The sequence below is a fragment of the Grammomys surdaster genome, unplaced genomic scaffold, assembly GCF_004785775.1.
Source record: "Grammomys surdaster isolate TR1022 unplaced genomic scaffold, NIH_TR_1.0 344, whole genome shotgun sequence".
Taxonomy (NCBI): domain Eukaryota; kingdom Metazoa; phylum Chordata; class Mammalia; order Rodentia; family Muridae; genus Grammomys; species Grammomys surdaster.
In genome coordinates, this window is record NW_021604763.1 from 1,340,107 (window position 1) to 1,367,612 (window position 27,506).

General features: G+C 44.8%; 2 protein-coding genes across 4 annotated transcripts in view; both read right to left on the minus strand.

Annotated features, from left to right (window-relative positions):
* The window catches only part of Vcp (valosin containing protein), a 19,790-nt gene extending 3,371 nt beyond the window's left edge, over positions 1–16,419 (minus strand). The window contains exons 1-12 of the mRNA XM_028779040.1: positions 16,078–16,419; positions 11,687–11,798; positions 11,331–11,503; positions 10,185–10,327; positions 9,642–9,772; positions 7,389–7,520; positions 5,143–5,245; positions 2,183–2,316; positions 1,969–2,104; positions 1,164–1,276; positions 560–724; positions 332–454 (exon numbers count right to left, since the gene is read on the minus strand). Of these exons, the coding sequence (XP_028634873.1) occupies positions 332–454; positions 560–724; positions 1,164–1,276; positions 1,969–2,104; positions 2,183–2,316; positions 5,143–5,245; positions 7,389–7,520; positions 9,642–9,772; positions 10,185–10,327; positions 11,331–11,503; positions 11,687–11,798; positions 16,078–16,094 (1,482 nt within the window). The 5' untranslated portion in view covers positions 16,095–16,419. The remainder of the gene's footprint in view (positions 1–331; positions 455–559; positions 725–1,163; positions 1,277–1,968; positions 2,105–2,182; positions 2,317–5,142; positions 5,246–7,388; positions 7,521–9,641; positions 9,773–10,184; positions 10,328–11,330; positions 11,504–11,686; positions 11,799–16,077) is intronic.
* A 1,931-nt stretch (positions 16,420–18,350) lies between these two features.
* On the minus strand, positions 18,351–25,971 carry Fancg (FA complementation group G). Of its 3 annotated transcripts, none has more exons than XM_028779041.1 (14): positions 25,672–25,971; positions 25,369–25,462; positions 24,857–24,988; positions 24,434–24,636; positions 22,998–23,133; positions 22,714–22,844; positions 22,479–22,625; positions 22,200–22,351; positions 21,009–21,075; positions 20,552–20,841; positions 20,364–20,410; positions 19,704–19,853; positions 19,171–19,288; positions 18,351–19,023 (listed from the first exon to the last, which is right to left on the minus strand). In XM_028779041.1, the coding sequence occupies exons 1-14, from the start codon at positions 25,765–25,767 to the stop codon at positions 18,915–18,917; spliced, it is 1,872 nt and encodes a 623-aa protein (XP_028634874.1). In that variant the 5' UTR covers positions 25,768–25,971; the 3' UTR covers positions 18,351–18,914. The 3 variants fall into 3 exon arrangements, 2 of the variants coding, with proteins under 2 accessions (XP_028634874.1, XP_028634875.1); XM_028779042.1 differs by having other exon boundaries at positions 18,891–19,023; positions 19,704–19,859; positions 25,369–25,459; positions 25,672–25,898; XR_003712852.1 differs by having other exon boundaries at positions 18,907–19,023; positions 19,171–19,256; positions 19,704–19,859; positions 25,672–25,898.
* Between the last annotated feature and the right edge of the window lie 1,535 nt (positions 25,972–27,506).

The window sequence follows — 27,506 nt, forward strand, 5'->3', positions numbered from 1 at the left end:
GCCTCCCAAGTGCTGGGATTAAAGTCATGTGCCACCACCGCCCGGCTATAAGGCATTTTTGTATCAGCTCCTGCCCTGTTTTGAGTTCCTGTTCCAATTTCCTTCTATGACAAACAGCAATGTGGAACCCTTTCCTCCCTAACTTTCATTTTTGTTGTGGTGTTTCATTATAGCAGTAGTAACCTAAGACAGCTCCTTACTACCTAAAACTGGGTAACAGAGTTATACTCACAATTCTTAGTAAATGAGTCTGAGACCTAAAAGGTTGATTACTACATACTGAGGCACCAGTATGTAGTATGACCCACCATACTAGAACAAATTAGCCTACCTGAACCAACTCCTGAAGTTCACGTTTGACATCCTCCAGGCCTCCAATGTCTTCCCAGGTTACTTGTGGCACCTCTACCACAGTTTCCCGAAGTGCTGATGGGTTGCTTTGACTCAAGGCCCACTAAAAAGGGAGTTTGAAAAAGTGGGGATGAGACCTGGGGGAAGGGGGCACACACAAAATACACATACATATTCCTAATTTGGGGATAACATATACAGTCCTTACCCGGAAGTCATCCATAGTAACTGCCAGGGAATTCATGACCTCAGCGTCAATGGTCTCATCTTCTAGGTCAATGAGGTCCATTTTTTTCCTGATGGCCTGCAGAGCAGCCTCTGAACACAGGGCTGCCAAATCAGCACCCACATGACCGTGAGTCTCATTGGCTACCTGCAAAGAGAAAATATACTGACCATCCTCAAGATCCACTGCCTTATCAAGTCAGAAACAAAATCCTGGCTCCATCCCATGTTCCATGTCCCTGATTCCTCCTATTTCCTTGAAGAGATATACTATAGCAGACCTTTTTACCATCAGGTGTTAAATATTCAAGCCAGACTGGGGACCTGGAAATAAAGCTGCTCCAACAATGTGTACTCTAACACACAGCAACAACTAAGAATCATATTCCTGCCCTGAAATCAAAACAATCTCCATCCAGCTCTAAAAACATGAAAAGATAAGCTCTTGCTGTGTAGCCCAACAGGCCTCAAACTCAGGCTCCTCCTGCTCATGCTCCCCAAGTTCTTTTCTTAGGCTATGCTTGTAACTTGCAACCTTCTAAAACAGCGATCTCCTAAATTCTGGCCAACTATCATCACTACTCCACCTGTTCCAAGTCCACATCATCTGCCAGCTTCATGTTCTTGGTATGGATCTGAAGAATTTCCAAACGTCCTGTAGCATCAGGGATTCCAATATCTACCTCTCTGTCAAAGCGACCTATAGGACAATACGGAATGTAAAACAGGGATAGTTTCTGTTCCACAGAAGTCACTCCAGAACTCTTTTAGAGTTAGCATTAATGTCTCACAACCTAGAAGTCTGATGTTCAGGCCTAGGCAAAACAATATAGATGGTCACTTTAAAGCAGCAGTTCTCAACCTCGGGGTCTGGAGCCTCTGAAGTGGGACAACTATTTCACAGGAGGTCACATATCAAATACCCCATATGACAGATATTTTACATTACGATTCATAATGGTAGTAAAATTACAGCTATGAAGTAGTATTGAAGGTCACCACAATATGAGGAACTATACTAAAGAGTTGCAGCACTAGGAACATTGAGGGACTGCCCTAAAGGGAACATAAGAATGGAAAAAAGACTTTAGGTTCTGCCACGGCAAAGAACTTAAATTCTGTGGAGTAAGTAACTTTGATGAAAGACAGAGAGGTGAGATAAGGAAATTAAGTCCAGTAGAACTACAATATGCCAACAAGTAAGAACAGGTTGGGTTTCACGGCGGTGGTGCACACCTTTAATCCCAAACACTCAGGAGGTAGAGGCAGGTGAATCTCTCGAGTCTAAGGTCAGCCTGGTATTCGTAGTTTCAGGACAGCCAGAGCTACACAGAGAAACTCTGTCTTGAAAAGAAAAAAAAAAAAAAGTTGGAAAGAATTTAAGGTCTTTACCAAATCGCCGTAGGGCTGGGTCAATGCTGTTGGGTCTATTGGTTGCTGCCATAACTATCACATGTGCTCTCTGCTTTAGGCCATCCATGAGGGTCAACAACTGAGACACGATGCGACGCTCCACTTCCCCGTGAGTCTGTGAAGACAGTATGTCTGGTCAGAAGCTAGGTCAGGACCTTTCAAGTCCTCACCATCCCCTTGGGTGAGTTCCTACTTTCTCTCTTTTGGGCGCAATGGCATCAAGCTCATCAATGAAGATGATAGCAGGAGCGTTCTTTTCAGCTTCCTCAAAGGCTTTACGAAGGTTGCTCTCAGACTCACCAGCCAATTTGCTCATGATTTCAGGACCTGAAGAGATACAGAATAGACAATGACAGGGTGAGTGAGATGGTTTATGCTTAATCAGGTCAAGGTACTTGTTGCCAAGCCTGATGACCTGTGTTTAATCCTACAGCCAACATAATAGAAACAAGGAACTATATCCTCCAAGTTGTCCTCTGACTTTCACATGTGCATGAACACACAATAAAAAATTTTTTGAGACTTATTTTATTTATTATATGAGAACACTGTAGCTGTCTTCAGACACACCAGAATATTACACACATCATATTACAGATGGTTGTGGGCCACCATGTGGTTGCTAGGAATTGAACTCAGGACCTCTGGAAGAGCAGCAGTCAGTGCTCTTAACAGCTAAGCCATCCCTCCAGCACAAACACACAATAAATAAAAGTTTTTTTTTTAAGACAATAACAAAAATCTGTCCTCCCTCAATCCCTAAAGAAACTTTTTTCCCCCTAACCCAAACACAGGTCCCGAGTAAGAATGCAGTAATTTCTGTCTCTAATAGCCTCTCCTAAACCCCCATTATCAAGTTAAGAACTACCAGGCCAGACCAAAGAGAAAACAATGAACTCTACATACACAGTTCCAACTACGGCGATGACAAAGATGATTTGGTACAAGGCTAAATACCAATGGACCCCTAATATCTAAGTATCATTCTAAAGACAGACAATGATCCCTCAGCCCATATTCTCCAAATAATCTCAGATAAAAATAAACCTTGTAGCAAGCATGCCTTTAATCCCAGCATTTGGTAGGCAGAAGCAGGTGATCTCTGTGAGTTCAAGACCAGGCTGGTCTACAGAGTGAGTCCAGGACAGCCAGGACTACACAGAGAAAGCCTATCTCAAAACAAACTAACTTCTGATTTATCACTACAGCTTGTTTCCCTAAATGTCTTCGGCTTATTCACAATCTTTCTCAAGGGAAGAAAAGACAGACCTGGGCTACAAGAATATCTGCCAGGGTCACACTGTAGGCAAAATATCCTACAACAGCTTTTGTATACTGTGTAAAGATTATCCTCATGGGGCTGGAGAGATGGCTCAGCAGTTAAGAGCACTGACTGTTCTTCCAGAGGTCCTGAGTTCAATTCCCAGCAACCACATGGTGACTCACAACCATCTGTAATGGGATCTGATGCCCTCTTCTGGTGTGTCTGAAGATAGCTACGGTGTACTCATATACATAAGATAAATAAATAAATCTTTAAAACAAAAAGGATTGCCCTTGCATTAATCCAATGCACATTTCTCAACTCCCATATCTATTTGCAATCCTGGCATGGCATTGTAATGCTTATTACAAGTCTGTATAAACATTGCTCCCCATTTATTTTGACTTGTCAATAAAATCTGACCAGTCAATGGCTGGGCAGAAGAGAAAATAGGGTGGGACTTCCACCAATTTGGGGATGGGGGAAAAGAAGAAAATTTCAGTGAGGAAGGGGTCCTGGAGACATCTCTGAAGCCCAGAGAACCAAACCAGTAGTAAAATCCAAGTATCTCAGAGATTTTGACTGGGAGGTATCCAGATGAGCTTAGAGGGGTAGAACAGATCAATGACTGCCCGGGTACTGTGCGGTAAAGCTTAATTAAATAAATCTTAGATTCAGTTTCATTTATTTGTGAGCCAGCCAGAGATAGAGAAATACTTTCACTTTTAAAATTACTACAATACCACACAGTGAGACCATATCTTAATTCTTATCTCTTTCCACCCCACCCTTAAAAAGCCTTCCCCATTATTGCTTATCTTCCCATAATATATTCATTCATCAGAACATGCTTAAGGGAGGCTATAGAGATAGCTCAGGACCTAAAGAATCTGCCTTAGACTCATGAATACTCAAATTAGATCCCTAAAAATCTTAAAACAAAATAAAACAAAACAGGCATGGTGGCACACACTTGTAAATCCAGCATTGGAAAGACAGGCAGATGGTCTGGAGAGATGGCTCAGTGGTTAAAAGTACTGACTGCTCTTCCAGAGGTCCTGAGTTCAATTCCCAGCAACCACATGGTGGCTCACAACCATCTGTAATGGGATCTAATGCCCTCTTCTGGTATGTCTAAAGACAACTACAGTGTACTCATATAAATAAAATAAATGAATATTTAAAAAAAAAAAAAAGGAAAGACAGGCAGATTCCTGCAGCTGTCTGGTTAGTCAATCTATATACTTAAATAGTCCCAGGTCAGTGAAACTCTGTCTCTAAAAAGATATGCACCTGAAGAACATGAGATTATCCTCTGAACTCCACACATGTGCATCCATACCAATATACATTAACAAACATACATGTACACACAAAAAGGGCTAAAGCTAGGTTGAAGAGAAGACTCAGTAGCTAAGAGCACTGATTGTTTGGTCCAGGGTTCAATCCCCAGCACCTAAATAGTAGTTAATGATAAGCTGTAACTCTAGTTCTAAGGAAACTGATACCCTCTTTTGGCCCCCTTAGGCACTGCACATACATAATACACAGGCATGCAGCAAAAGCACCAATAACCTTAAATCATAAATAATTTTTTTAAAGTGCTGAAGGGTATGGGTGCAAATGGATGTTTCCATGAGTTGCTCAATTCAGAAATGGGCCTAGTTAGCCGGGCGGTAGTGGCGCACGCCTTTAATCCCGGCGCTTGGGAGGCAGAGGCAGGCGGATTTCTGAGTTCAAGGCTAGCCTGGTCTACAGAGTGCATTCCAGGACAGCCAGGGCTACACAGAGAAACCCTGTCTTGAAAAAACCAAAGCCAAAACAAACAAAAACAAACAAACAAAAAAGGAACGCGTCTAATCAGATACAAGATGGACGACGTTTCTTACCATTGATCAGAAAGAAGAAAGCTCCAGTTTCATTTGCCACAGCTCGGGCAATCAGGGTCTTCCCTGTCCCAGGAGGTCCATATAGCAAGATTCCCCGAGGAGGCTGAGGAAAACAAAGTTCAGTTAGGGTTAGGAGTTTACCTTCCCCCAACTCACCCTTTCTAAACTAGCTTGACTTTACTCTAGTGAGGGGTGACAATCAGGGCTCCACACTGGTACCATTAAGAAAAGGTCTTTGGTGTCTAGAGGGATGGCTCAGCATTTAAGAGCACTGGCTACTTTTCCATTGGTTGTGGTTGTGGCTGACAACCACCTGTAACTCTAGTTCTAGAAGATCTGATGTCTTCTTCTGGTCTCTTTAGACATCAAAAGCGTGTGGTGCACACATATACATAACAGAACTAACAGCCACACACATAAAATAGTAATAAACAAGAACAAACACAAACAAGCCTTTGAGACACGTTTATTATCTCAGCTGAGGAGGGTAGGAAGAACTGCATACTTGAGGCCAGAATGATTTACAATGGGAGACCAAAGAAAAACAAAGAGCCAGATGAGGTCTGCACGTTTCATCCCAGCACTCAAGGCAGAGGCAGGCAGGTCTCTGAGTTTGAGGCTAACCTGATCTATATAGTGAGTTTCAGGATAGCTAGGGATACACAGAGAAACCCTGTCTGAACCTCCCCACCCATCTGCTGCCCAAAACAAACACACACACACTCCTCAGAAATAAACACTAACTAATCATATACACTCTTGTTACTGAAATAAAAGTGATGCCAGAAAACTGGTAACATTTATAAATGCAACTCGCATAGGAGACTAATAACAAAAAGCCTTTAAAAAGTTACAGCTGAGGACTTTAGAAACTGGAAGGATAGTGAATAACAAGTTATTATGCCAAGGGTTCAATTTCTGTTTTGTTTTTTTGTTTTTCGAGACAGGGTTTCTCTGTGTAGTCCTGGCTGTCCTGGAACTCACTCTGTAGACCAGGCTAGCCTCGAACTCTCGAACTCAGAAATCCGCCTGCCTCTGCCTCCCAAGTGCTGGGATTAAAGGCGTGCGCCACCACCGCCCGGCAAGGGTTCAATTTCTGACAAAGCAGGATGTACGGTATATACTAGAGCAAGGTCTGCTTTTCAGGGTTAGTGCTCTTCACTCATGTATTTATTTACAACCTTCTAGGACAGAGGTCCTAAATCTGTGGGTCACTATCATTGGAAAACACCTATTTCTGATGTCTTAGAATCCCCCAACCATAAATTTTTGTTGCTACTTCATAACTCTAATTTTGCTACTGAGTGGTGTCTTAGTTCCTAAGACTACCAGAAATATGTGATTTCCAATGCTGATAACTTAAAGGTTGAGAACCATTGTTTGATGATTTGATATCAGGTTAGAATGTCTTTTTTTTTTTTAAGGATTTATTTTATATATGTGAATACACTGTAGCTGTCTTCAGACACACCAGAAGAGGGCATCAGCTCTCATTACAGATGGTTGTGAGCCACCATGTTGTTGCAGGGAATTGAACTCAGAACCTCTGGAGAGCAGCAGTCAGTGCTCTTGACTGCTGAGCCATCTCTCCAGCCCTAGAATATCTTTTTTTCAAAACAGGATTTCTTTCCTAAAATAATAAACAAGCAGGACTTCTCTGTGTAACCCTGGCTGTCCTGGAACTCCCTCTGTAGATATGGCTGGCAAGCCTCAAATTCATTGATGCACTTGCCTCTGCCTCACAAGTACTGTGAATGAAGGCATGTCTTTTTTTTCTAAAATAATCAACTGCAACTTCTCCTCTTGTCTGCAGCCTTATCCACAAGACACTGAAACTGCCCTCATTGAAGACAAAACCACATGTATGCTTACTAGCCAAAGTAGTCACGTCATCTAGTGTGTTGTAAAACATAGAAAAGGTCAAAAAACTATGTTCTAGACAGGTGGTTCTCAAATCGTTAACTCGGGATCCTAACACTCCATTAATTTCCTTCTTGAGTAATGGTCTACAAAAATTGGCAAAATTATGGTTAAAATTTTAATAGGATTCACGAGATAAGGATTGTTGTTTAAGCATATTATATGTGTACATACATATATATGACAACCTATAGTTCTAATGAATTTAGAGACTTCTATAAACCCAAAGATTATTATTGCCTCTTTAAGCCACTTATGGCAGTCACATCAATGATTATACACTGTAAGCATCATCTTAGACTTTCCACAGACCTTAGGATACTCACCTTCACACCAATTGCCTTAAAGAGTGCAGGATGTCTCAGTGGCAGCTCCACCATCTCCTTTATCTGAGCTAGCTGCTTCCTGCAACCACCGATGTCATCATAGCCTACTTCATTCAAGGACTCCTCCTCATCCTGAATATAAAAGAATAAAAAAAAAAAAAACCCACAGGAATAGTATTGTCAGCAAAAATACAATTTTTCCAAATCCTCCCACTATTTGGTATAGAAAAAATATGTTGTGTGGGAAGATTCTCTTCAACAGGGATCTTGTCTTAAGACAGGCACATGCCTGTAAATTCTGTACTTGGAAAGCAGAGGCACAAAGACTGAATGTGAGGCCAGCTTAAGCTACACAAAGTGAGTTCCAGACAGCTTATACAGCAATACTCAGTCAAAGGAAAACAAAACAAAGCAAAAACACCCAAACCCTGCTCTCTCAAAAGTCCTTAGTTTTACTGAAAAGAAATCCCAAAACAAAAACAACAACAAAAAAAACCAAAAAACAACCCCCCCCCAAAAAAAAGGCCCCCCCCCCAAAAAAACAAAACAAAAAACTAAGGCTGACCTACATAGGACTGGGTTCATCAACATCCCATCTTGAATGGGGTGGAGGCGGAAGGATGGTTCATAAAGGCACCACTCTACCCTGAGGTGTGGGGCAAGTGGGCAAGTGGGCAAGTGGACTGTGCCACCAGACGGAAAAACTGGTAAGGTTGAGTGAGCCCAAACCCCTTGAAACTCAGAACTGAGAACAGTAAGACCAGAGCCAACTCCTAACTACCTCCTCTGGAAGCCCACTGAGGACCATGGCAATCAGTCACACAGCACAAAGTTTGCTATGCTAATAAGTTATCTAGACAGGCCTTGGGCATTCAATTCAGTCAGTGAGCTTCCCTTTTGGGGCATTGTTTCTCTCAAAAAGTATTTAAGCTCAACTTCACCCTCAATAAAGTATTCACATTTGCCATCAAATAAAGCAGTTTGGACAAGCAAGGACTTTCTCTTCAATCAAGGATTGGGTGGGGGGAGAGGGAGACACTTCATAGTGAACTCTAAATGTCCAGGAGAACATCTCTCTTGCAGCCCCTCCATACTCTCAGCACTCATTCAGAATCAAACTGGGTCCCACCCGTTTGGGCTCTGTCTTCCCTTTCTTGCCTGGGAAGTGGACGCAGTATACCAGCAGCGCCTGGGCACACAAGAGACCAGAAACACAACAAAAGTTCCAAACTCCATCGTTTCCCATTTGGAAAAAAACACAGACTGGGGACCCCCATTACAAATGGAGTTCTGGCCCCCTTGAGTGGTGTGTGCCAGACAAGTAGCCTGACTTGTGAGGAGCTGGAAAACAGACTATTCCTTAGTGGTAGTATAGACACTGGTAAGCTGTAGCTGTTCAATAACCTCCCCCACATACGATCAATTCTAAATAAATTCAGGGGGCCAGCAAAGGCGAGGTGGTGCTGGAAGAGCACTGGTTGCTCTTCCAGAAGATGTGGGTTCAATTCCCAGTACCCACATGACAGCTCACAATTGTCTGTAACTCAGATCTCAGGGGAGCCAATATGGACATGACATATAGACGCACAGGTAGGCATACTACCCATTCATGTAAATAAAGGTTTGAAAAAAAAAGTTATGAGAGTAGAAAGACTTTTAAGGGGGATCAGTAAAATTCTGCATACAGTGGCATATGCCTTTAATTCCATCTTGGGAGGCAGAAGCAAGGAAATTACTTTTGAGTTCCAGGCCAGACAGAACAACATAGTGAGACCCTATCTCAAGCACAAACAAAACAGGTTGGGCGTAATAGGAACATGGTCAAATGCAGCCATGTCACCAAGCCACAGTCCCCTGACATTTCTGAGACAGGGTCTCACTTCATCGACCTTCCATCTAGACTCAAACTTACAGCAATATTCCCACCTCCACCTCCTGAGCACTAGGATTACTGGGATGTACAACCACACGCAGTGCCGATCATTTACATCTTTTAGACTTCATCTTACATTCATGAAATTGGGTTCTTTCAAGAAATACTTGGTGGTTTTCTACTTCCATTAAGGCCAACTAATCTCCAAAAGTATTCAGTTTGATAAGCAACACCAATACTATCTGAGTGGTAATGACTTGGGAGATGAGGATGTATTTCAGTGGCAGAGTACTTACCTAACACGCACAAGACCCTGGGTTCAATTCCCAGCATCACAAACAAAAAATAAAACTGTGAACTGGGATTAGGGAGTAACTCACCTCTCGCTTTATTGGCTCCCCCTCACAGTGGATCACTGTGTCTGGAGCAACAATACAGTAAGGGCTGGGATCTGTCTCTACTACTTTGAACTCCACAGCACGCATCCCACCCCGGACAAGAAAAATATCTCCTATAATACAAAGCAATACAAGTGCAATTAGAGGGGTCAAGTACAGGACCAGGTGAAATGTCTCTAGACTGCATGATCTAAAATACAAAGCTCAGTTGCTCTTACTAATGCCTTCCTTTCCTACACTAGGCAATAGTAAAACACAACTCTGTATTATATTCCTGTTACAGTCTAACTTTTCACTACAACCAAGAATGGTAGAGCTGTACACTTTCAACTTGATAGCGACCACATTATCCTTCAAAGATACATGAGAACGGCTTACTATCCTAGAGCACGAGAGAGGAAAGAGAGCACACAATTGAATATGTGTGCAGGTTACATCTATACATACTCAGACGTATAAAAATAGCATGGAATTGTTATAAAGTTTACTCAAGAAACAACTGTTCTTAAACTCAGTTTCTCTCACCTTTACGGATGGGCCGATAGGCTTCCAGGAAGTACGGCTTAAGGTATACCTCAAAGAGATTGCCAGTGATGCCTTCCACGGTGTCATCAATGGGGAGCACGTGGATACGTTTGCCATACTTTACATCAGGGCATGGCTGGATGCTGAGGATGACAAGCAGACTCCACATTACCAACCACACTGCAGCCCCAAGCACTGGGTGTCCGAAAGGGCCTGGCACAGACAGCTGATGGCAAGCGAAAGAGAAAAGGCAGGGATGGCCTTAGGTGAAGAGAAGGAGGAAAGCAGGGTGGGAGAGAAGGCAAAGGAACAGCCAAGCAGAACTAAGACAGATCACATTCAGGATGAGGTAACAGAAGTCCACCCGTCACTAAGCCAAAATTAAGAATATGTGGAAGCCCCACATATGCACAGCCCTACCACTGGAATCTTTAAAATGGGATATTCAACAATGATAATCCTTTCTAGCTAGTATCAACAATCTCCTGTCTCTCTGAAGAACTGAAAATTATTGGGAATAAATATAGGTATGTGCTACCATGTCTAGCCTTCTAGTTAATATCCCAGTATTTCGGGGGTAGGGGGGACAAGGTTTTACAACTGTATCAAAAAATAATAATAATCTCAACTACAGTATCAAACACCACAAGAAAGTGACTAAGCATTCTAAAGAAAAAAGTACTTAAAACATAGTAAGACTTCATTAAAAAGATTTCAGAGACTGAATGGTCTTGGCCAGGCAACTAGAGACTGTGGAAGCCTCATGCCTAACTGGGTACAACAACCAAAATCACTCATACCACAGACATATCTGTGTATCTTTTAGTAGCTATATATATCCTCATACAATGTCTCCAACTCAGTTATGAGGAATTATACTCCCCAGTTGGAAAAACATAAGTCATCAAGAAAGCCATTTGTCCTAAGGACCATGCAGAGATGCATTCACAAGTCTAGAAAGGCAGTGCAAACCTACACACAGCCCTGGAAACATCAGTCTTCCCATGACCAGGTGGACTTCCTACATCTGCAGTTGCCCAGGATTCCACCCTGGTTGTAATGCTGGGGGGATGGTGTCTATAATGCAGGCTATATCTGGTCTCATTTCTAAGAGGCCAGGAGTCTATCCCCCACCTTCATACAAACCTGATGACATCTCCTAGGCGAACTCGGAGGTTATTCCGAACAACTCTATTCATTCGAATCTTCTCATCAGAACATGTGTCATCAGAAAGAACAATGCATACAGCTTCCCGTCTCTTCTTTCCTTTTAGCAACACCGTGTCACCTCGGAACAACTGCAGTTCATCCATCTTGGGCTAAGAAAGAAAAAAAAGAGGTAAGGACTTTGGGTCACTGACCTTGAGATAGGAAGAAGTCCTCTAGGCTAGAATTTCATATAAACCCCACTTTATCTATCACTGCCAAGAAAAATGACAAAAGAAAGCTGGGAAATCTCTCTAGTTAAGAGCAGTAAAGACTGGACTGTAAACCCAACTTACCTGGGACAAGGACACCACACTGTTATCTTCATTGATGGCTTCATCAACAATTAACCGATTGGGACGGTTCTTCTGTTTGAGAATGGCTGTTGATAAGTCATCACCTTTTGAACTAAAAGGAAAAAATGAAGTTAGACCTAATAGATACTGAACACCACCAATCTCTGAGATTCACTAAGGAAAGAATGAATAGACGAAGCTTAAAAGTGCAGCTAAAGGAAATCCAGGGAAGCTCATTTATATTTCATTCCCACTCCATTCTCTTAGAATTCTGAGTGCTGCTCTTCAAATCTGCTAGGCCCCAAAGGATCCTATGCCAACATAGGGAAACTGGCCAAAGAATATTAAAAGATGTAACAAGAGTAAAAAAGGCCCAAAAGCAACCAAGAAAAAAAAAATTAGTCTTATAGACTCTTAAGACTCTACAGGACAGGGCTCTACAACAAGAACTATTAAGTCTAAATTCCAACTCTGGCAATGCTTAATTGTGATCGCACTCAACTTAGTTAACCTGGCTGGACTCTGATCTTCTCATTTGTAATATGGAGACTGTAAGACCTATCTCAATATTCATTCTTACATTTTGAGACAAAAAATGTAAATGTTTTCATAATGTCTCGTACATGGTCATCATAATTAATTCCAGAGCTTTGAAGAAGTTCTCTTATTGCCTGTTTTCCAAGAGAATTAAATGAGCCAGACAAAGCTCAAAGAGGTCATGTTTCACCAAGCAAGCCTCAGAACAACAAAACACAATTTTTAGCATTACCCACCCCTCAAAATAAACCTGATTAACCTAGAGCATTTCCTAGTATCTCAAGAACACCAGGCACAAAACAAAGAACATACAACAAGAAGTAATACACAAGAGGAATCAGACACATCTAGAACCTTCAGAAAGAGGATCCAACTCAAAAGGAATTTCCTAGCATTTCTGCAAAAGCACCAGATTGTTGTTAATTCATAAACAAAATCAAGAAATTTTGAAAAATGGTAAAATTCAAATCCTTCTCATTTAGGAGGCTAAGTTGCTTTTTAAAGTTTATTTCCACACAGTAGTTATACATGATGGTTTCACTGATATTATCAAGCATGCATGTATTTTTATATTAAGCTCACTGCCCTCCTTTGTCCTTCTCCCATTGATCCCCTTCTTCCTACCAACTGCCTTTCTTTCATGATTTTTTGTTTTGTGTATGTGATACCATCAGTCTAAGAGCTTACATGATGAGGGGTTATTTACAGGAACAACTTAACATGTGGCTATACTACTTTAGGAAATATGCCCCTTTACCCAAAAGACCATTAGCTGCCAGTAACGCCCGAGAGACTGGTAGGACCTTGTGAGTTTCCCTCAAGCAACTAATTTTCTATCAATTTCCTAGAAGCTATTATTATTCAACAGTGATAGTAATTTTTTCTCTTTCTACATGTATTTATATCTATCTGTCTGACTGTATGTATGGTATGGTAGTTGCTCTCTCCTTCCACCATGTGAATTCAATGGCTGTCAGGTCTGGCAGCTTTTACCTACTAAGCCATGTCTTGGCACCAATGTTATAACTAGCTCATTTCTAGCCTTCACTTACTAGACTCAGTGGACTCTCCTTTTGAAAAGTTATCTCTGTCCAGGCACAGTGACACAAGCCTTTAATCCCAGCACTCGGGAGGCAGAGAGGGCCGCAGCTATCTGTGAGTGTGAAGACAGACTGGTCTACAGAGTTCCAGGCCAGAGACCCAGTAAGAGACTCTAACTTGCCAAAATGAAACCAATCAACCAAGCAAAAAATGCTTTTCAAGGTTTGAGAAGCATGACTATTAACTGAAACAGAGGTCAAACAATGGAAAAAGCAAAAGAAGAGGAGAAACTATTTCTTCAACAAATTAATGAAATCCAGGCAGTGTGGTCCATGCCTGTTATCTCAGTAATTGGCAAAAGGCTCCAAGCAGCCTACTGCATAGCAAGACTGTTTCAAGAGTAGCAGTTATCATAAATGGATGTCTACAAAGCATTCTTCCAGGAGCTGAGATGAGACAGCAAAATCAAACAAAAAAGCACTGCCACAGGAAATATCTTACTCTCACTTATTTTGCTATTAAAAAAAAAAAGGGTCTTGCTATATATAGCTCTGTCTGGCTATGTAAACCAAGATGACCTTGAACTTGCAATGATCCTCCTGTCTCAGAACCACAGACATGTATCCCCACACTCAGCTATGTTGTTACATCTCAAACCATTACTTTAGAGTAATGGGAATTTCCTTAGCTCTTGTTGATTCAAAAAATAAATGTGTGTAAATCCACCAAATTTTCTACTGTCCCACATCTTTGAAAATATCTTCCCCCAGAGGCTGGCTGCTCATCTTCTTGTTTGATTTACAGGAGTGCCTCAAGTTATCACTTTGTATTTTATTCTCAAAAGTGCTTTTCAGGATAACCTCCAATCTGCCTACCAATCCAGACCCTGGCCCTAGAGAAGAGTAGTAGGCCCTTAAAGTCCTGAAATTCTCCAACTACCTGTGGGGATTAGAGCTGGTAACCTCCAAAAGAGCTGAGGGCAATTACTGCTCTATATGTTCTTTAGGGAAATCTCCTATCATCTGCATGATTCAGGTCCTTTCCAGAACTCAAAGACCACAAAAGGAACTTGGAAACTCAGGTAAGAACTGCCAAGATGACCTAAAGGTAGAAAATGCCTATGATGCCACATTTCAGGAATTCTAATTTAAAAAAAAAAAATCTAGATATAAGTGGGGCATACTGTGACATTCCTGTAACCCCATTATATGGGAAGTGGGGGTAGCAAGACCAGGAGTTAAAACACAGCCTTGGCTACAAGGCCGAATCTGAGGTCAATTTGGTCTACATGAGTCCCTGATATCAAAAAAACAGAAGGCGGGGCAGTGGTGACTCACACCTTTAGTCCCAACACTTGGGAGGCAGAGGCAGAAAGATCTCTGAGTTTGAGGGCGGGCTGGTCTACAGAGTGAGTTCCAGAACGGCCAGGGCTACACAGAGAAACCCTGTCTCGAAAAACAAAAAACAAAAACAAAAATTAACTCAAAAAAATAATTGAAAGACTGGCAGAGTATTTTAAAAGTGTATTTTGTTGTTTTTTGAGACAAGGGCTCAATATGTAGACTCCCAGTGTAGCTAGCCTAGTAGCGTGCTATTCTGCCTTTCTTTCAAGTTCTGTGATTATACATGTACACACCACCACCCACCCTAGCCATTTAAAATATTAATAGTCCTTTAATAACCAAACATCTGAGTGAATACCTCACCCAAGGAAATGAAACCTAAAACACTCAAAACACCTAATAGCCTCAAAACAACGGGATTTGTATAGTTTCCTACACTTGCTAGTTTTTTGTTCTGCTTTGTTTTTGTATGGGAAGCTCTAGTTTCTAAATGGGCTGAGCTGGCTAGGTTTTATTTGATGCTTTCTGAGAGACGAAGGTGAGGCCATAAGAGTCCAGAGACTCAACGTAGATGCTTGGGGAAAGAAATGTTTTTATTTTGAAGAGTTAAGCCAACTCTAACCTGCAAGCTCTCAAAACCAAGATACTGAAACAAAAACAACTCGGATTCTAACTTCAGCACCTTAAAAGAAAAATACCTCCTTTCTAGTCACCTCCGATCATAGCAAGAACAAAAATAAATACACAAAGCCAAACAACAACAACCAAAAAAAAAAAAAAACAAAACAAAAAAACCCTAGGTAAAACTTCCGGGTGTTTACAACAGGCCTAACATGGTGAAAAACTGCCATTTGAGAAAGGTTATGAGCTGCCCTCTCCCTAACAGCCCCTCATTACATATAGTTCAAAAGACGCCAACTTTGGGCAACACCGTCCCAGATCCACCGAGACCGGCTTGGGCTTCCCCCAGATCTCCCGGCCCGGCCTTCCCTTGAGTCTCAGGGCTCCTGAGGCCTTCACGTGGCCCAAAGTCCACGCCCACTGGGCCCAATCGGGGCCTCCGGCCCGCAGTGTTTTCCCTTCTCAGGCTAGGGTCTTCCGCGTGTGGTCGGCGAAATGGCCGACCGGCGTCCCAGCGTCAAAGGGCTCCACAACACAGAAAGTGTAGACCCCAAGGCCTAACTAGGCCGGGGCCGCCGAGCCTAGGGAGCTACTCAGGCCATCGGGGCCTGCATGACACAGCACCATCTTGTCCAGGCTCCGACCCAGGCCCAGCGCGGGCCCGACCTAGGGGGCGCGCGGGTGCACAGCCCGGCCCGAGGCCCTCTCCCTCGCCCCTTGCCTCTCCTTCCGTCTCTCTCCCTCCCGGCCTAGACTCAGACGCGGCCCGACCGGGCCTGCCCAGCACGGCGGGTCCCACGGTGCGCGCCCCCGCAGCCGGCGGGCGGACGGGCGCGCGCATACACTTACTCGGCTCCAGAGGCCATGGCGCGCGCCTCTCCCGGTCGGCGGCTGTGGAGGCCCGAGGGTAACGGCTACGAGAATGGCAGGCGACCGACTAGGCCCGGGCTTGACTCACTCAAGCGGAGGAGCAACACCAGTGACAAACCCTCAGGCAGCCTCCCTCTCGCTTCCTCCCAGCGGCACCGGGGCGGCAGGCGGGCGGGAGACGCTAGCTCCTAATCCGCGAGGGGGGCAGCGACTAATCAAACGACGGCTGCAAACGCTTCACGGAGACTGAACCGAGAAAAGCCGAATCATCGGAAGGAAAGCTGCTCTAACCTCAACCAATCAGCGCCTGCCTTGGGACTCGTGCCCGCCTCTCCGTGCCTCTCCCCAGCAACCCGCAGACCATAACCAATCAGAAAATTCGTTTGTGGCCTAGCCCCGCCTCAAGGCTGCAACACGCCTAGTAACGCCACGTCAATTGGCCGCATCACTACGCTTCCTCGACGGATAGGGAGTCTTAACCAATCGACAAAAGCAATAGGCCACATCCTCTGGTAAAAGGAGTCTTTATCCCTCCGAGGAGGCCTCTCCTACTTGGCTTCAATTGATTGGCTCCTTAGTTTATAAGCAGCTGGAAGAACCACGCACAAAGGCTTGAACCCTTATTAATTTAGTTGGGTTGTAATAATAGCTCACGTATTTCATTTCTCGCCAATCCTAGGGATCCTCTTACTCCACCATACTAAAATCCTTCGTGCTTCTTTAAAACACTGACCCTAACGAAGGGCGTGGTTGATGGGCTAGGTCTGTACTTTTAGCAGTTGGGAAGCTGAGGCAGAAGGAATATTAGATGGAGATCAATCCAGGATACAAGACCTTTTCTGAAAAACAAACCAGGTCGGCGCAGTAGCAGCACATATCTATAATTCTCGTCTTAGACAGTATCTCAAATTTTAAAAGTATGGTGGTACATGCTTTTAATGTCAGCACTTCAGAGGCAGGCGGCTCTCTGTGAAAGTCAGCCTGGCCTATAAAAAGAGTTCCAGCCAACAAGTGAAAACAGCTGGGTATGGTGGTACACACCCTACATCCCAGGGCTCCAGAGGCTAAAGGCAGATTGAAAGTTTGGAGCTTGGGGAGATGGTTCAGCTGTTTAAAGCACTGATTGCTCTTCCAGAGGCCGGAGTTCAATTCCCAGCAACCACATGGTGGCTCACAACCATCTGTAAAAGGATTTGATGCCCTCTTCTTGTTTGTCTGAATACAGTGACAGTGTACTTATATAAATGAAATAAATATTTTTTAAAAAGAAAAAGTTTGAAGCTAATGACTCTAGTCTACAAAAAAAACCAACCTAGCCCCACCCCACCCCCTCTTCTCTAGACCCTAGTTCTGAATCAACACCCCAGCTCTTAATCTACTCTATTGCCATTGCACTTTCTTCTAATCACGCAGGTTTTGCAATTTCTCAGGGTTTGGGAGTATATACTCCTTACCATACAGTATAAATATTATCTGGGGAGGGAGAGCACTGAGGTTCAAGAAAGTCAAGGACAACTGCAGAACACACAGAAAGGCAATAGTGCCCAAGAGCAAGAAAATCAACCCTGTGCTGTGACTTAAGGTCCTTGTGCCTGAAAAAGACAATTTGGTCACTTGGCTCTGGGTGGCATCCTGACTCAATCCACCTTTCACCTCCTACCCACACAGACTGACCTGAGAGATGTTTCTAGCAATGGAGCTACTCTGAGAAACATCTCACCACCCTCCAACCCCATTAATTTTTTTGAGACAGGGCCTCTCTACATTGCCCTGGCTGTCCTGGAACATACTATATAGACCAGGCTTGTCCTGGAACATACTACGTAGAGCACCTGCCTCTGCCTTCCAAGTGCTGGAATTAAAGCCGGGTACCACATGTGCCTACCTTCTTAAGTATCAAGTACCACTCTTCCTTAAGAGAACTGTCAAGTCACTTTGCAGACCTAACTTTGTTCCCTGGCACCTAGCACAGATTCCTGGGGCTTTTGGCTGTGCTTTTAGATAACATAGCTAGAAATGACCCCGATTAAGAGCACGTAATTGCTTGTCCAGAGAACATAGGGTGGATTCCCAGTACCCATGTCAGGTGGTTCACAACTGCTTGTATCTACAGCTCAACACCTCTGTCCTCCAAGGGCACACACACACACACAACTTAAAATAAGCAATTCAAAATTTTAATAATAACTTAAAAAGGACTAAGCCACTGCTTCCCCAGAAAGATTAATGTAGACTTTTCTTCAGACTCATACCTCAAGCTCTTATGGTAGATGGTGAGGTGGGTAAAGGGTAGGCAGTGAGGATTTATGGGAGGAACTGCAGTTTAGTCTCCAGAATCCAACCTACCAAAAAGACAGTGGGAGGGAAGCGGAGAATTAGGGAGACAGGAAAAGCAGACAGAAGATGGATGTTGGAAATAGAGTATTGTAAACAGCCAATACCCAACTAGTTTGCTGTGAGCTTTCCTTCCCATTCAACTATGTGTAGTGAGCAGGTAAGACATAAATAGAAGATTTTACTCAACACACACAAAAGAGAAAGGAAGGAAAGAAGACAGGGAGGGAGGAAGGAAGGAAGAAAAGTGCCACAAGCAGACAGTGATTTGTTCATGGAACCATTCTGGAACTAGACCGGCAATAAGTAGATCAAGGTTCACAGGACCAGCCTCAGGAGTGAAGGAGTTACTTAGAAACAATCAGTTCCAGCCATTCTCCAAAGAGGATAAGGCAGAAAAAAAGCAAAAAACAAAGAAAAAAAAAACTCTCCCCAAGGAGAGAGTCCAGAGGCCAGAGTTCAAGCTCCTGGAAACAAAGAAGCTAAAGGTCACAAGACTCCATCACCGACGTCCCAAACTCCTCAAGGAAGGCTTCACAGTTAGGGGGATGGATCCAGCTCAAACAGGTTTCTAAATACAGTGGAAGAGACCTGAAAAACAAGAATGATGATGGCTGAGAGTGAAGGACGGACAGAGTTCACACCCTTTCTTCCTTCTGCACCACAGCACCCACTAGGTCTCTGAACCACAGGACTCCCAGCTCCCCCTCAGCCCCAAGCCAGCAACACTCAGCTCACCCGGCAGCTTCTTCCTGTGGCAGCTGACTTTGGGCTTCCTGCCAGAAAGCAGTGGCCTCATTCTTCCGATCCAATCTTTTCAGAGTCTGAAGTAGGTAAAAGGAACCATCTCTATGGCCTAGAGCCCCACCCCAAGGTACAAAGACTTAGAACCTGATAGGGCCTGAGGCATCATTTAAAAAAAAAAGAAAAAAAAAACAGACTAAGAGAGGAAGTATCTTTTCTACACACACATATGAAACCTGAACTAGATTATTTATAACCAACCTCTCCCAGAAGCCATTGCTTGCCTAGTACAAAGTATTCAACTGGCCCCGTTCCTACAAAACCCATCCCCACAGAGTCCAGATCTTTGTGTCTGAGGACAGTAGGGAGACCAGGGAGCTCTCAGGAGCCTTGCATACATGCTTGCTTGTATATGCACACATGGTACCTCCTGGGTATGTACCATACAACCTTATCCTCCTATCCGGGGATTCCATCTTTACACTTCTGTCCAAGTACATAGCCAATGTCATGAAAGTGTATATTACCTGGGCATATCTGCACACTGAGGAGGAAGTCACCTAAGGCTTTGGTATCCTGGCCACTGGCTCCCCATTCCAGTCCACGACTAATCAGAGCAGCCACTCGAAGCTGTTTCCGTGCCACTTCAGACCTACACTTCTGCTCACAGTTGGAGCCTGCCCCTAGAGACCACCACCTAAGTCAACAAGTATCTTCCCATCATCCCAGACACAGTCACCAAACCCCCAGTCCTCACTCTCCTCATATCCTCCCCATTTTTTTTTTTTTTTTGAGACAAAGTCTCAAAAACACCACAAACCCCTGGTTGACTCAGATTCACTATGTAAATCAGAACGGCCTCAAATTCAGAGATCCCCCACTGGGAGTAATGGAGAGTTAGTATGTACTAATATGCCCAACGTGTGTCCTTAAGTCTCCCAGTCTGATGGACTGGGGTACAATGGAAAGGGAACCCACACACAACACTTTTTAGGAGTTAAGAAAAACTGAGAATTTAAGTTAGAGTCAGGCATGGTGGCAAACACTTAAATTGCCAGCTCTTGGTTAGGAGGAGGAGGACAGTAATCCAAGATCATCTTCCACTAAAATAGTAACCTTGAGGCCATCCTGGTCTATATTAGACCTGGTTAAAAAAAGAAAAGAAAAAGAAAAAAAAACGAAATCACCTTGCTCCTTGTCCTCAGGCAGAGCCCGAAAGAGCAGTTCAAGGCACCTGAAGAGGGATATAAATACAGGAATAAAGAACCAAGCTTAGAAATTAAGGTAGCCTCTAAGAATAAAGTAAACCAACCCAGGTCCCTATCAGAAAATCATCCTTCCGCATCTCCCCATACTCTTGTCTTCCTGGACTCACTGGCTAAATTCACTAAGTGCCTCTTTTTGAGCCTTTAGTTGTGACCAGGCCTGGCCCTGAAGCAGGTGGGTGGCAGAGACCCAGATTGGGCAATATGGCAGTTCTTTGGTTCTTTTTCTGGCATTTTCCCACAAGGAGGACATCTTGGGAAGCAGAGATGAGGTACGGCTGAGCAGCTCCTCACACACAGTCAAAGCGTCTGAGGCTCGGCCTGCCTGGATCAGCGCTGCTGCTGCCTCCAGACACAATTCCGGCATACAGGACCCTAGAGAGGAGGCGGGTGGGGAGAACTGGGGTGGGAGGAGGGTACATGAAGTGGCATGAGTCACCATCCCTGAGCTTTTTACCCATGGCCCCAGTACCACGCAGAGAGAACTGGTTCCCCAGCAAGACCAAGGGGGCAGGGGTGATCCCTACCCTCCCACCTAAGGGCACAGAACCCTAAACACACACCTACCCTTGGCTCTGAGCCATCCAGCAACATTGCCAGCAGGTCCAAGTAATGTTCCACAGCATCTTCTGCCCTGGAGAGTCAGTCAACCTGTGAGCTTCACCAAGGCCCCTGGCTCCCCAACAAGGCTCCAATGAGAATACTCTCTTGGCTCGTGGAGGGATGCCTGAGCACTGACGCGTAGAGTGGACAGCAAGGTCTGGGAGCTCCAACCTTGGCTAGCACAGATCTATCAAATCTCAGAATGGATGGGGAAGGACACTTCCACATTTCAAAGAAAAGAGGTTACTGTCTGAGTGAGGACTCCACTTCAGGTCCCACTGTAAGGCAGGAGGCTAACAGTGGGGACCTGTGTCTTGCCAATGCTTTATTCAATCATACTAGAGAAGAATGGGGGCTGGGGAATGGTTAGCTGTATCAAGTGCTTGTTATAGAACCATGATGACCTGAGTTTAGAGCTCCAGTCCCTTTGTAAAAACCCAGTACAGCAATACACATTTTGTTTTTGGTTCTTAAGACAGAGTTTCTCTGTGTAGCCTTGGCTGTCCTGGATCACTCTGTAGATCAGCCTGGCCTCCAATTCAGAGATCAGCCTGTCTCTGTCTCCCGAGCTCTGGGATTAAAGGCATGCACCAGGACCACCACTAGTGGGCAGCAAGTAAAAAAAAAAGTTATGTTTTTTGTATTTCTGAGTACACTGTGGTTGTCTTCAGACACACCAGAAGAGGGCACCAAATCCCATTACAGATGGTTGTGAGCCACCATGTGGTTGATGGGACTTGAACTCAGGACCTCTGGAAGACTTGTCAGTGCTCTTAACTGCTGAGCCATCTCTCCAGGCCTAAGCAATACACATTTTTAAATATAACATTTGGGGTAAAGGAGGAGTCAGAGTCAGGCAAATCACAAGGTTTCAATGGCCAGCCAGTCTAGCCAAAACTACTCTGCTCCAAGTTCACTGCAAAACCCTGTCTCAAAAAATATAGGAGACAGCAGTAGAGAAAGACACCTAATGTTGACCTCTGGCTTCTATACACCCCAAAATAGCAGAATGGGAGGTTTCTCCTGCCCCCCCCCCACACACACACACCACATATCCCAAAAATAAATAAAATTTTAGAGAGAAAAAGAATCACATGTCCGGTGAAAAATCAGAAATGGGAAGAAGGGCTCGGGTGAACAGGGCACTGATCTCACCTCCCCATCTGTAGGCATCGACTTGCTAGCAGGTGCTTGGCCTGGCTCTGTGTGCCACAGTGAAGAGGAGAGGCTGGGTCCAGTTGTGGAAGTAGCAATTCTACTTCAATGAGACGTTTGAATGTTTCAGAGCCATGGGTGGCACTCAAGGCCTAAAAAGAACAGAAAAAAATTGAAATCTTTGTGAACCGCACGCATCTATATACTCCTGTCTCGACTCAGCACAACACACGCCCCTCACAGTCCCCCACAAGGTGTCTCCACCTGGACGCGCCTCACCTCAGCCAGCAGCTCCAGACTCTCCAACTCTGCTGCGGTGTCTCCTAGTCGCCTATATACTCTGGAAGCCTCCAGAAGCGGAAGGGCACAGGTTGTTCCCACTTTCAGGGCCTCAGTCAAGTACAAGAGTGCTCTCTGTGGATTTCCCTGTGTGAACAGAAAGATACAAGCCTCAGCCACCCTCACAAAGCATGATGCCCATGGTTCCCCCCAATTCTTAGGGCTTTATCTTTACCGTCTTACGGAGACACATCGCCAGCGCTGTGTACACCTGGACTAACACAGACGGTGGACACAGACCTGAGGCTGCTTCATGCAGGCTGCTCTGTGCATGGTCTAGGCTCCCTGTGATTAGCTCCTGGAAGCCTGGGGGGCAATCATGGCACAGGCTTAGAAAAACAGCTTATAAGGCAGGAAGCATGATGAGAAACAAGGACACAGAGAATCTTCATGGAGGTAAAGAGAGCATAAGACCAGAGGACCCCTTAGAGAAAGAAGGAATGATTCCGGTTGCTAGACCTTGGCGGCAGGCAAATGCTGTCAGAAGGACATCCCTCAGACTCTCAGCATCCTGCAGAATCAGTGGGGCATGTGGCTTCTCAGCTGGAGGGCTCCAGGATTTTAGCAATAGTAGCAGATCCTCAGAAGTCTCAGTCTGGAGAGAGAAGGACAGTCAAGAGGCTCCAATCCTGTAAGCATCCCCTTTCTTGCCTGTCTAATCCACCAGGTCTTTGAGCCCAAGAGTTCTTCTGATCACTGTTCCCCAGGCAGGAGAGAAAGACAACTGTGGTGCAATGATATCAGCAGGAAGAAAACCGCTCAAAGGTCCTAACTAGAGCTCCCTGTCACTCATATGCCCTGGTGAACTTGGGACAAGGAACATGTCTTAGTCCCTATGAGAAGACGGAGGCTGGAAGGTGGTGTTAGCACAGTCCCAAGAGCTTTAGCCTTACTTGGATTCTTTAAGCTATTTTAAACATTGACCCCAAGAAAATCCCCCCAATGAGGAGCTAACCAGAGCAAGATCACTCAGAAAGCCTGTTGGGCTTGATTGGTTGGTTGGTTGGTTGGTTGGTTGGTGTTTTTATTGTTGTTATTTTGACTTTGTGTGTGTGTGTGTTGTTTGTTTTGTTTGTTTGTTGACAAGCATGACAGCAGCCTTCCCAGAATATAACGATGCTATACGCAGAGAATAGTGGTGTAGGCTTGTTATCCTAGTGACTCATATTCTAGATGCTGAGGCAAAAGGACTGTAGGTTCAAAATCTTGAACCTTAGCTACAGAGTGAATTCAAGGCTAGGCTAGACTGGACAACTTATTAAGGTTCTATCTTCAAATAAAAAGTAAAAACAGTTGAGGGCTGAGTGTGGTGGTTCACACCTGTATCTCAGCACTGGAGAGGCGGCACCAGGAGGACTGCAGTTAGTTTGCAACCTGGGTACACAGTATGAGCCTGTCTCCAAATCTAAGTGGGAGGCCTGGCATGATAGTATACACCTCTAATCCCAGCACTTAGGAGACAGACATAGGTGGGTCTTTGTGAGTTTGAAGCCATCCTGGTCTAAGGCTACATAGGAAGACCTTATCTAAAAAAAAAAAAGTGTGTGTGTGTATGTTGTGGAGGGAAGGGAGACTAGAGAAATGTCTCAGTGGTTAAGAGCATGTATTCATACAGAGGACCCAACTTTGGTTCCTAGCATCTAAATGATGGCTCACAATATGGTGGCTCTGTAATTCCAGTTCCAGAGGCTTCAACCTCCTCTTCTGACTTCCATGAGTACCAGGCACAAACATGGTACACATATATATATCCAACTCAAACACATAAAATTACATTAAAAAACAGAAAGATGGACAGGAAGGGAAGGTGGAAAAGATAGAGTGCTTGCTTAGCATGTCTGAAGCCCTAGAAGATTTGGGGCCAGGGAGAAGGTCATCTTTACTTCCCCAGTTACCTGGCTGCCATTTAGGGTTTGTAACAGCAAGGTCAGGTCCCCCAGGCGGTCAGTACTCATCCAGAGGACAGCTTGAAGGCTGGCCAGGCAGTGTAAGGCAGGCAGTAGCTCCAGCAGACTGGAGGAGGCAGAGAGGACAGAGTGCCACAGCTCCTGGAGTCCCTCCTGTGACTTGGGCTCCAGATGCTGCTGCGCCTCCAGCACTGTAGAGCAGAAACACACACACACTCATCTCTCATCGCCCCACACCCTCTGGTTTTTCCTTTCTGAAAGAGCCCAAAATTACAATAATATACCTGCCCAGTCTGAGGAACATAAAGAGGATTAGAAAAGGACATCTGTCTCCGTGGACAGATGTTCCTCTCACCCCCAGCCTCATCCCTAAATCCAAACTGAAACTATCAGGAAGAGGGGCGACCTTACCTCTTTCTAGGCCCCTTTGAAGATCTTGGGTAAGATCTTCAGTGAAACCCTGGGCTAGGCTTGTCTTCAAGATTATATAATTACAGATGACAGTCAGCTCCAAGGGAAGAGCAGGAACAGCAGCAGGGAGTCCTGGAGCAACAGGTTGTCCCATGACACACAGCTCAAATGGTTTCCAACCCAGAGACCAACCCCACTCCAACCAAGGCTTCAATAAAGAATTCACTTTTTGCTCAGACAACTTTGGAAAGAACAAGAAGTTCTCTAAATCTCCTGAAAATCACCTCTTTAAATGCCTCCCCCCTCTCGTGTGTGTGTGTGTGTGTGTGTGTGTGTGTGTGTGTGTGGTGTAAAACAAGAAGGAATTAAGCTACTGAAAGACAATCCTACCTAGTCTCTTCTGTGCTTTACACAGGACTCCATAACTCCCAGAATCACCTCAATTCCAGAACCGCAGAAGAGAAGCTGATCTTTGGATGCTGAAGAGGGGAACTGAGCCTCCTCTTTCTTACCTTGCAGAGTGAGGAGGAGCTCCCTAAACCCTTCCAGTATGTCTTGAGTCGACTGCTGTCGCCTCAGAGCCGGACGAGACTCCCTAGTCAGCTGCTGAAATTAAGTAGAGAGGCATTAAGAATCAGTCCTTCTCTCTCGTAGCAGAGACAAGGGAGGGGGCACATCCCTGTCACTTCTGTTTCTAAGGAAGGTCTGTTTTTAAGACGGAGGTCAAGTTCTGTTCCTTTTCCTAGACTGGGGTGAGATCACTGCATAACCGCTTTTGGGGATCTTGAGGATACAAGGTGAGAGTCCCATATTACTTTAGCTTTTCTAACGAACTGGTCATTCTTCTCCCTCCACAGGTCCAGGCTACTGGAAAATGTTTTGGGGAGGGCTGGGATGATCTGGCTGGACATTGTCGCTGAGGTAGATCTCCGTTACTCGAAGTGGTCTTCTGATGAGTGGAGGCTGGTCCCACAGGTGTCTTCACTCTAACCGCAAGAAGCCACTTCTGCACCCCGCCGGACGCCCCTCAGGTCGCGGCCCGGCTGGCTCTCCCAGGCCAGAAGCCCAACACTCGGTCCCCGCCACCGCCCACCGCGCCTGTGGTTGGCCAGGCTGCAACACTCTCGGCCGCGGTTGGTTGTCTTCAAGAGACGGTTCCGCGGGAAACTGAAAAGAAACCCGGAACAACGAGGTAGGGAGACAAGAGGCTAGCCACATGCCCGGGACGAAGTGCCGGGTTTGCGGGCCCTCCGCGGGGGTCAGAGTATTAAGGCTAGTTTAGGAGGACTGGGTCTTGGCGCCAGTCTCTGGCTGCCCTCCGCCTAAGAACCAACGGCAGCCAAGGTTTCGCCCTCCGTGGCTGGAAGACGGACCGCGCGGTGTCTGCTGGGAGTTGTAGTACTGTAGAGAACGCCCAAGAAAAGATTCCTCACCCTCCCCCCCCACACCCCAATCCCACCCGCACCCACCCACCCACCCCCAACCCCGGAAGAAAATGTCTCCCGAAAGCTAAGGACAGGAGACTGAAGCCCTTGGTAATCTCATCCTTTCTCTTTGAGCAAAAAACCCGGGGAATCAGACATTCCTACGCAAAAAGGAAGGAGAAAAGAAAAAGTACTTAACACTATGCATGTAGCATCAACTCAAAAACAATTCACAAAAGACAAGAGTCCCAAATAAAAAGCTTAGAAAACAAGAAATCACCTTCATGGATTTAACAAGATTTGCTTTTGCTTTGTTATAATTTTTGAAGGCTTATTTCTATTTTTTAATTACATTTATGCATCAGTGAGTAGGTACATGTGAGTGACAGCAGGTGATCAGAGATGTCCAATGCCCTGCCTGGACTTGGATTTCAGTCCTGAGCCGCCTGACATGGATACTGGGAACCAAACTTGAACACAAGCCTGGCCTGCACGAGCACTGTGTACTCTTAACCCTGAGCCATCTGTACACCCAGATGTTATTTTTGAGAGTTTCACTATGTAATCCTGGCTGGCCTGGTACTGGTTTTGCAACCTCCATCTGGTGGTAATCCTCCTGCCTCAACCATTCAAGTGCTAGAATTACAGGTGTGCACCGTCTTATCTAGCAGGCAATGACGGTTTGTTGTTTGTTTTTTCTTTTTTCTTTTCCCTTTTTTGGGGGGTGGGTGAGTGAGGGGGGGATTGTTTTGTTGTTGCTTTCTTTAGCTTTTCCAGAGAGGGTTTCTTTGTGTACCCCTGATGCCCTGGAACTCCCTCTGTAGACCAGGCTGACTAAATTCAACAGAGATCAGCCTGACTCTGCTTCCTGATTTCTGGAATTAAAGGTGTGTACTACCTCAACCACACCCAGCAAAGCTCAACATTTTTATTGCTCATTTTTCATTTTTTTTTAAAAAAGTCATTTATTTACAGTGTTCTTCTGCCTATGTGTATGCTGCATATGAGAAGAGGAAACCATGTCTAATTATAGATGGCTATGAGCCACTATATGGTTGCTGAGAGTTAAACCTGGGACCTCTGGAAGAGCAGCCAGTGCTCTTAATCTCTGAGCCATCTCTCCAGCTCCCTCACTTTTCTTTCTTGTTGTTCATGAGAATTAATTTATTTAATGACTGGAGAGATGACTCAGCAGGTAAGAGATGACTCAGCAGGTAAGAGATGAC

Excerpts from the sequence above, each read along its gene's own strand:
- Fancg (XM_028779042.1), bottom strand. The coding sequence starts at position 25,767 with ATGTCCAGCCAGATCATCCCAGCCCTCCCCAAAACATTTTCCAGTAGC. Across the intron at positions 25,460-25,671 it reads AGTTCGTTAGAAAAGCTAAA|CTGACTAGGGAGTCTCGTCC; the intron begins GTAATATGGGAC and ends TAATTTCAGCAG. Across the intron at positions 19,024-19,170 it reads CCACAGGAAGAAGCTGCCGG|GTCTCTTCCACTGTATTTAG; the intron begins GTGAGCTGAGTG and ends CTTGTTTTTCAG.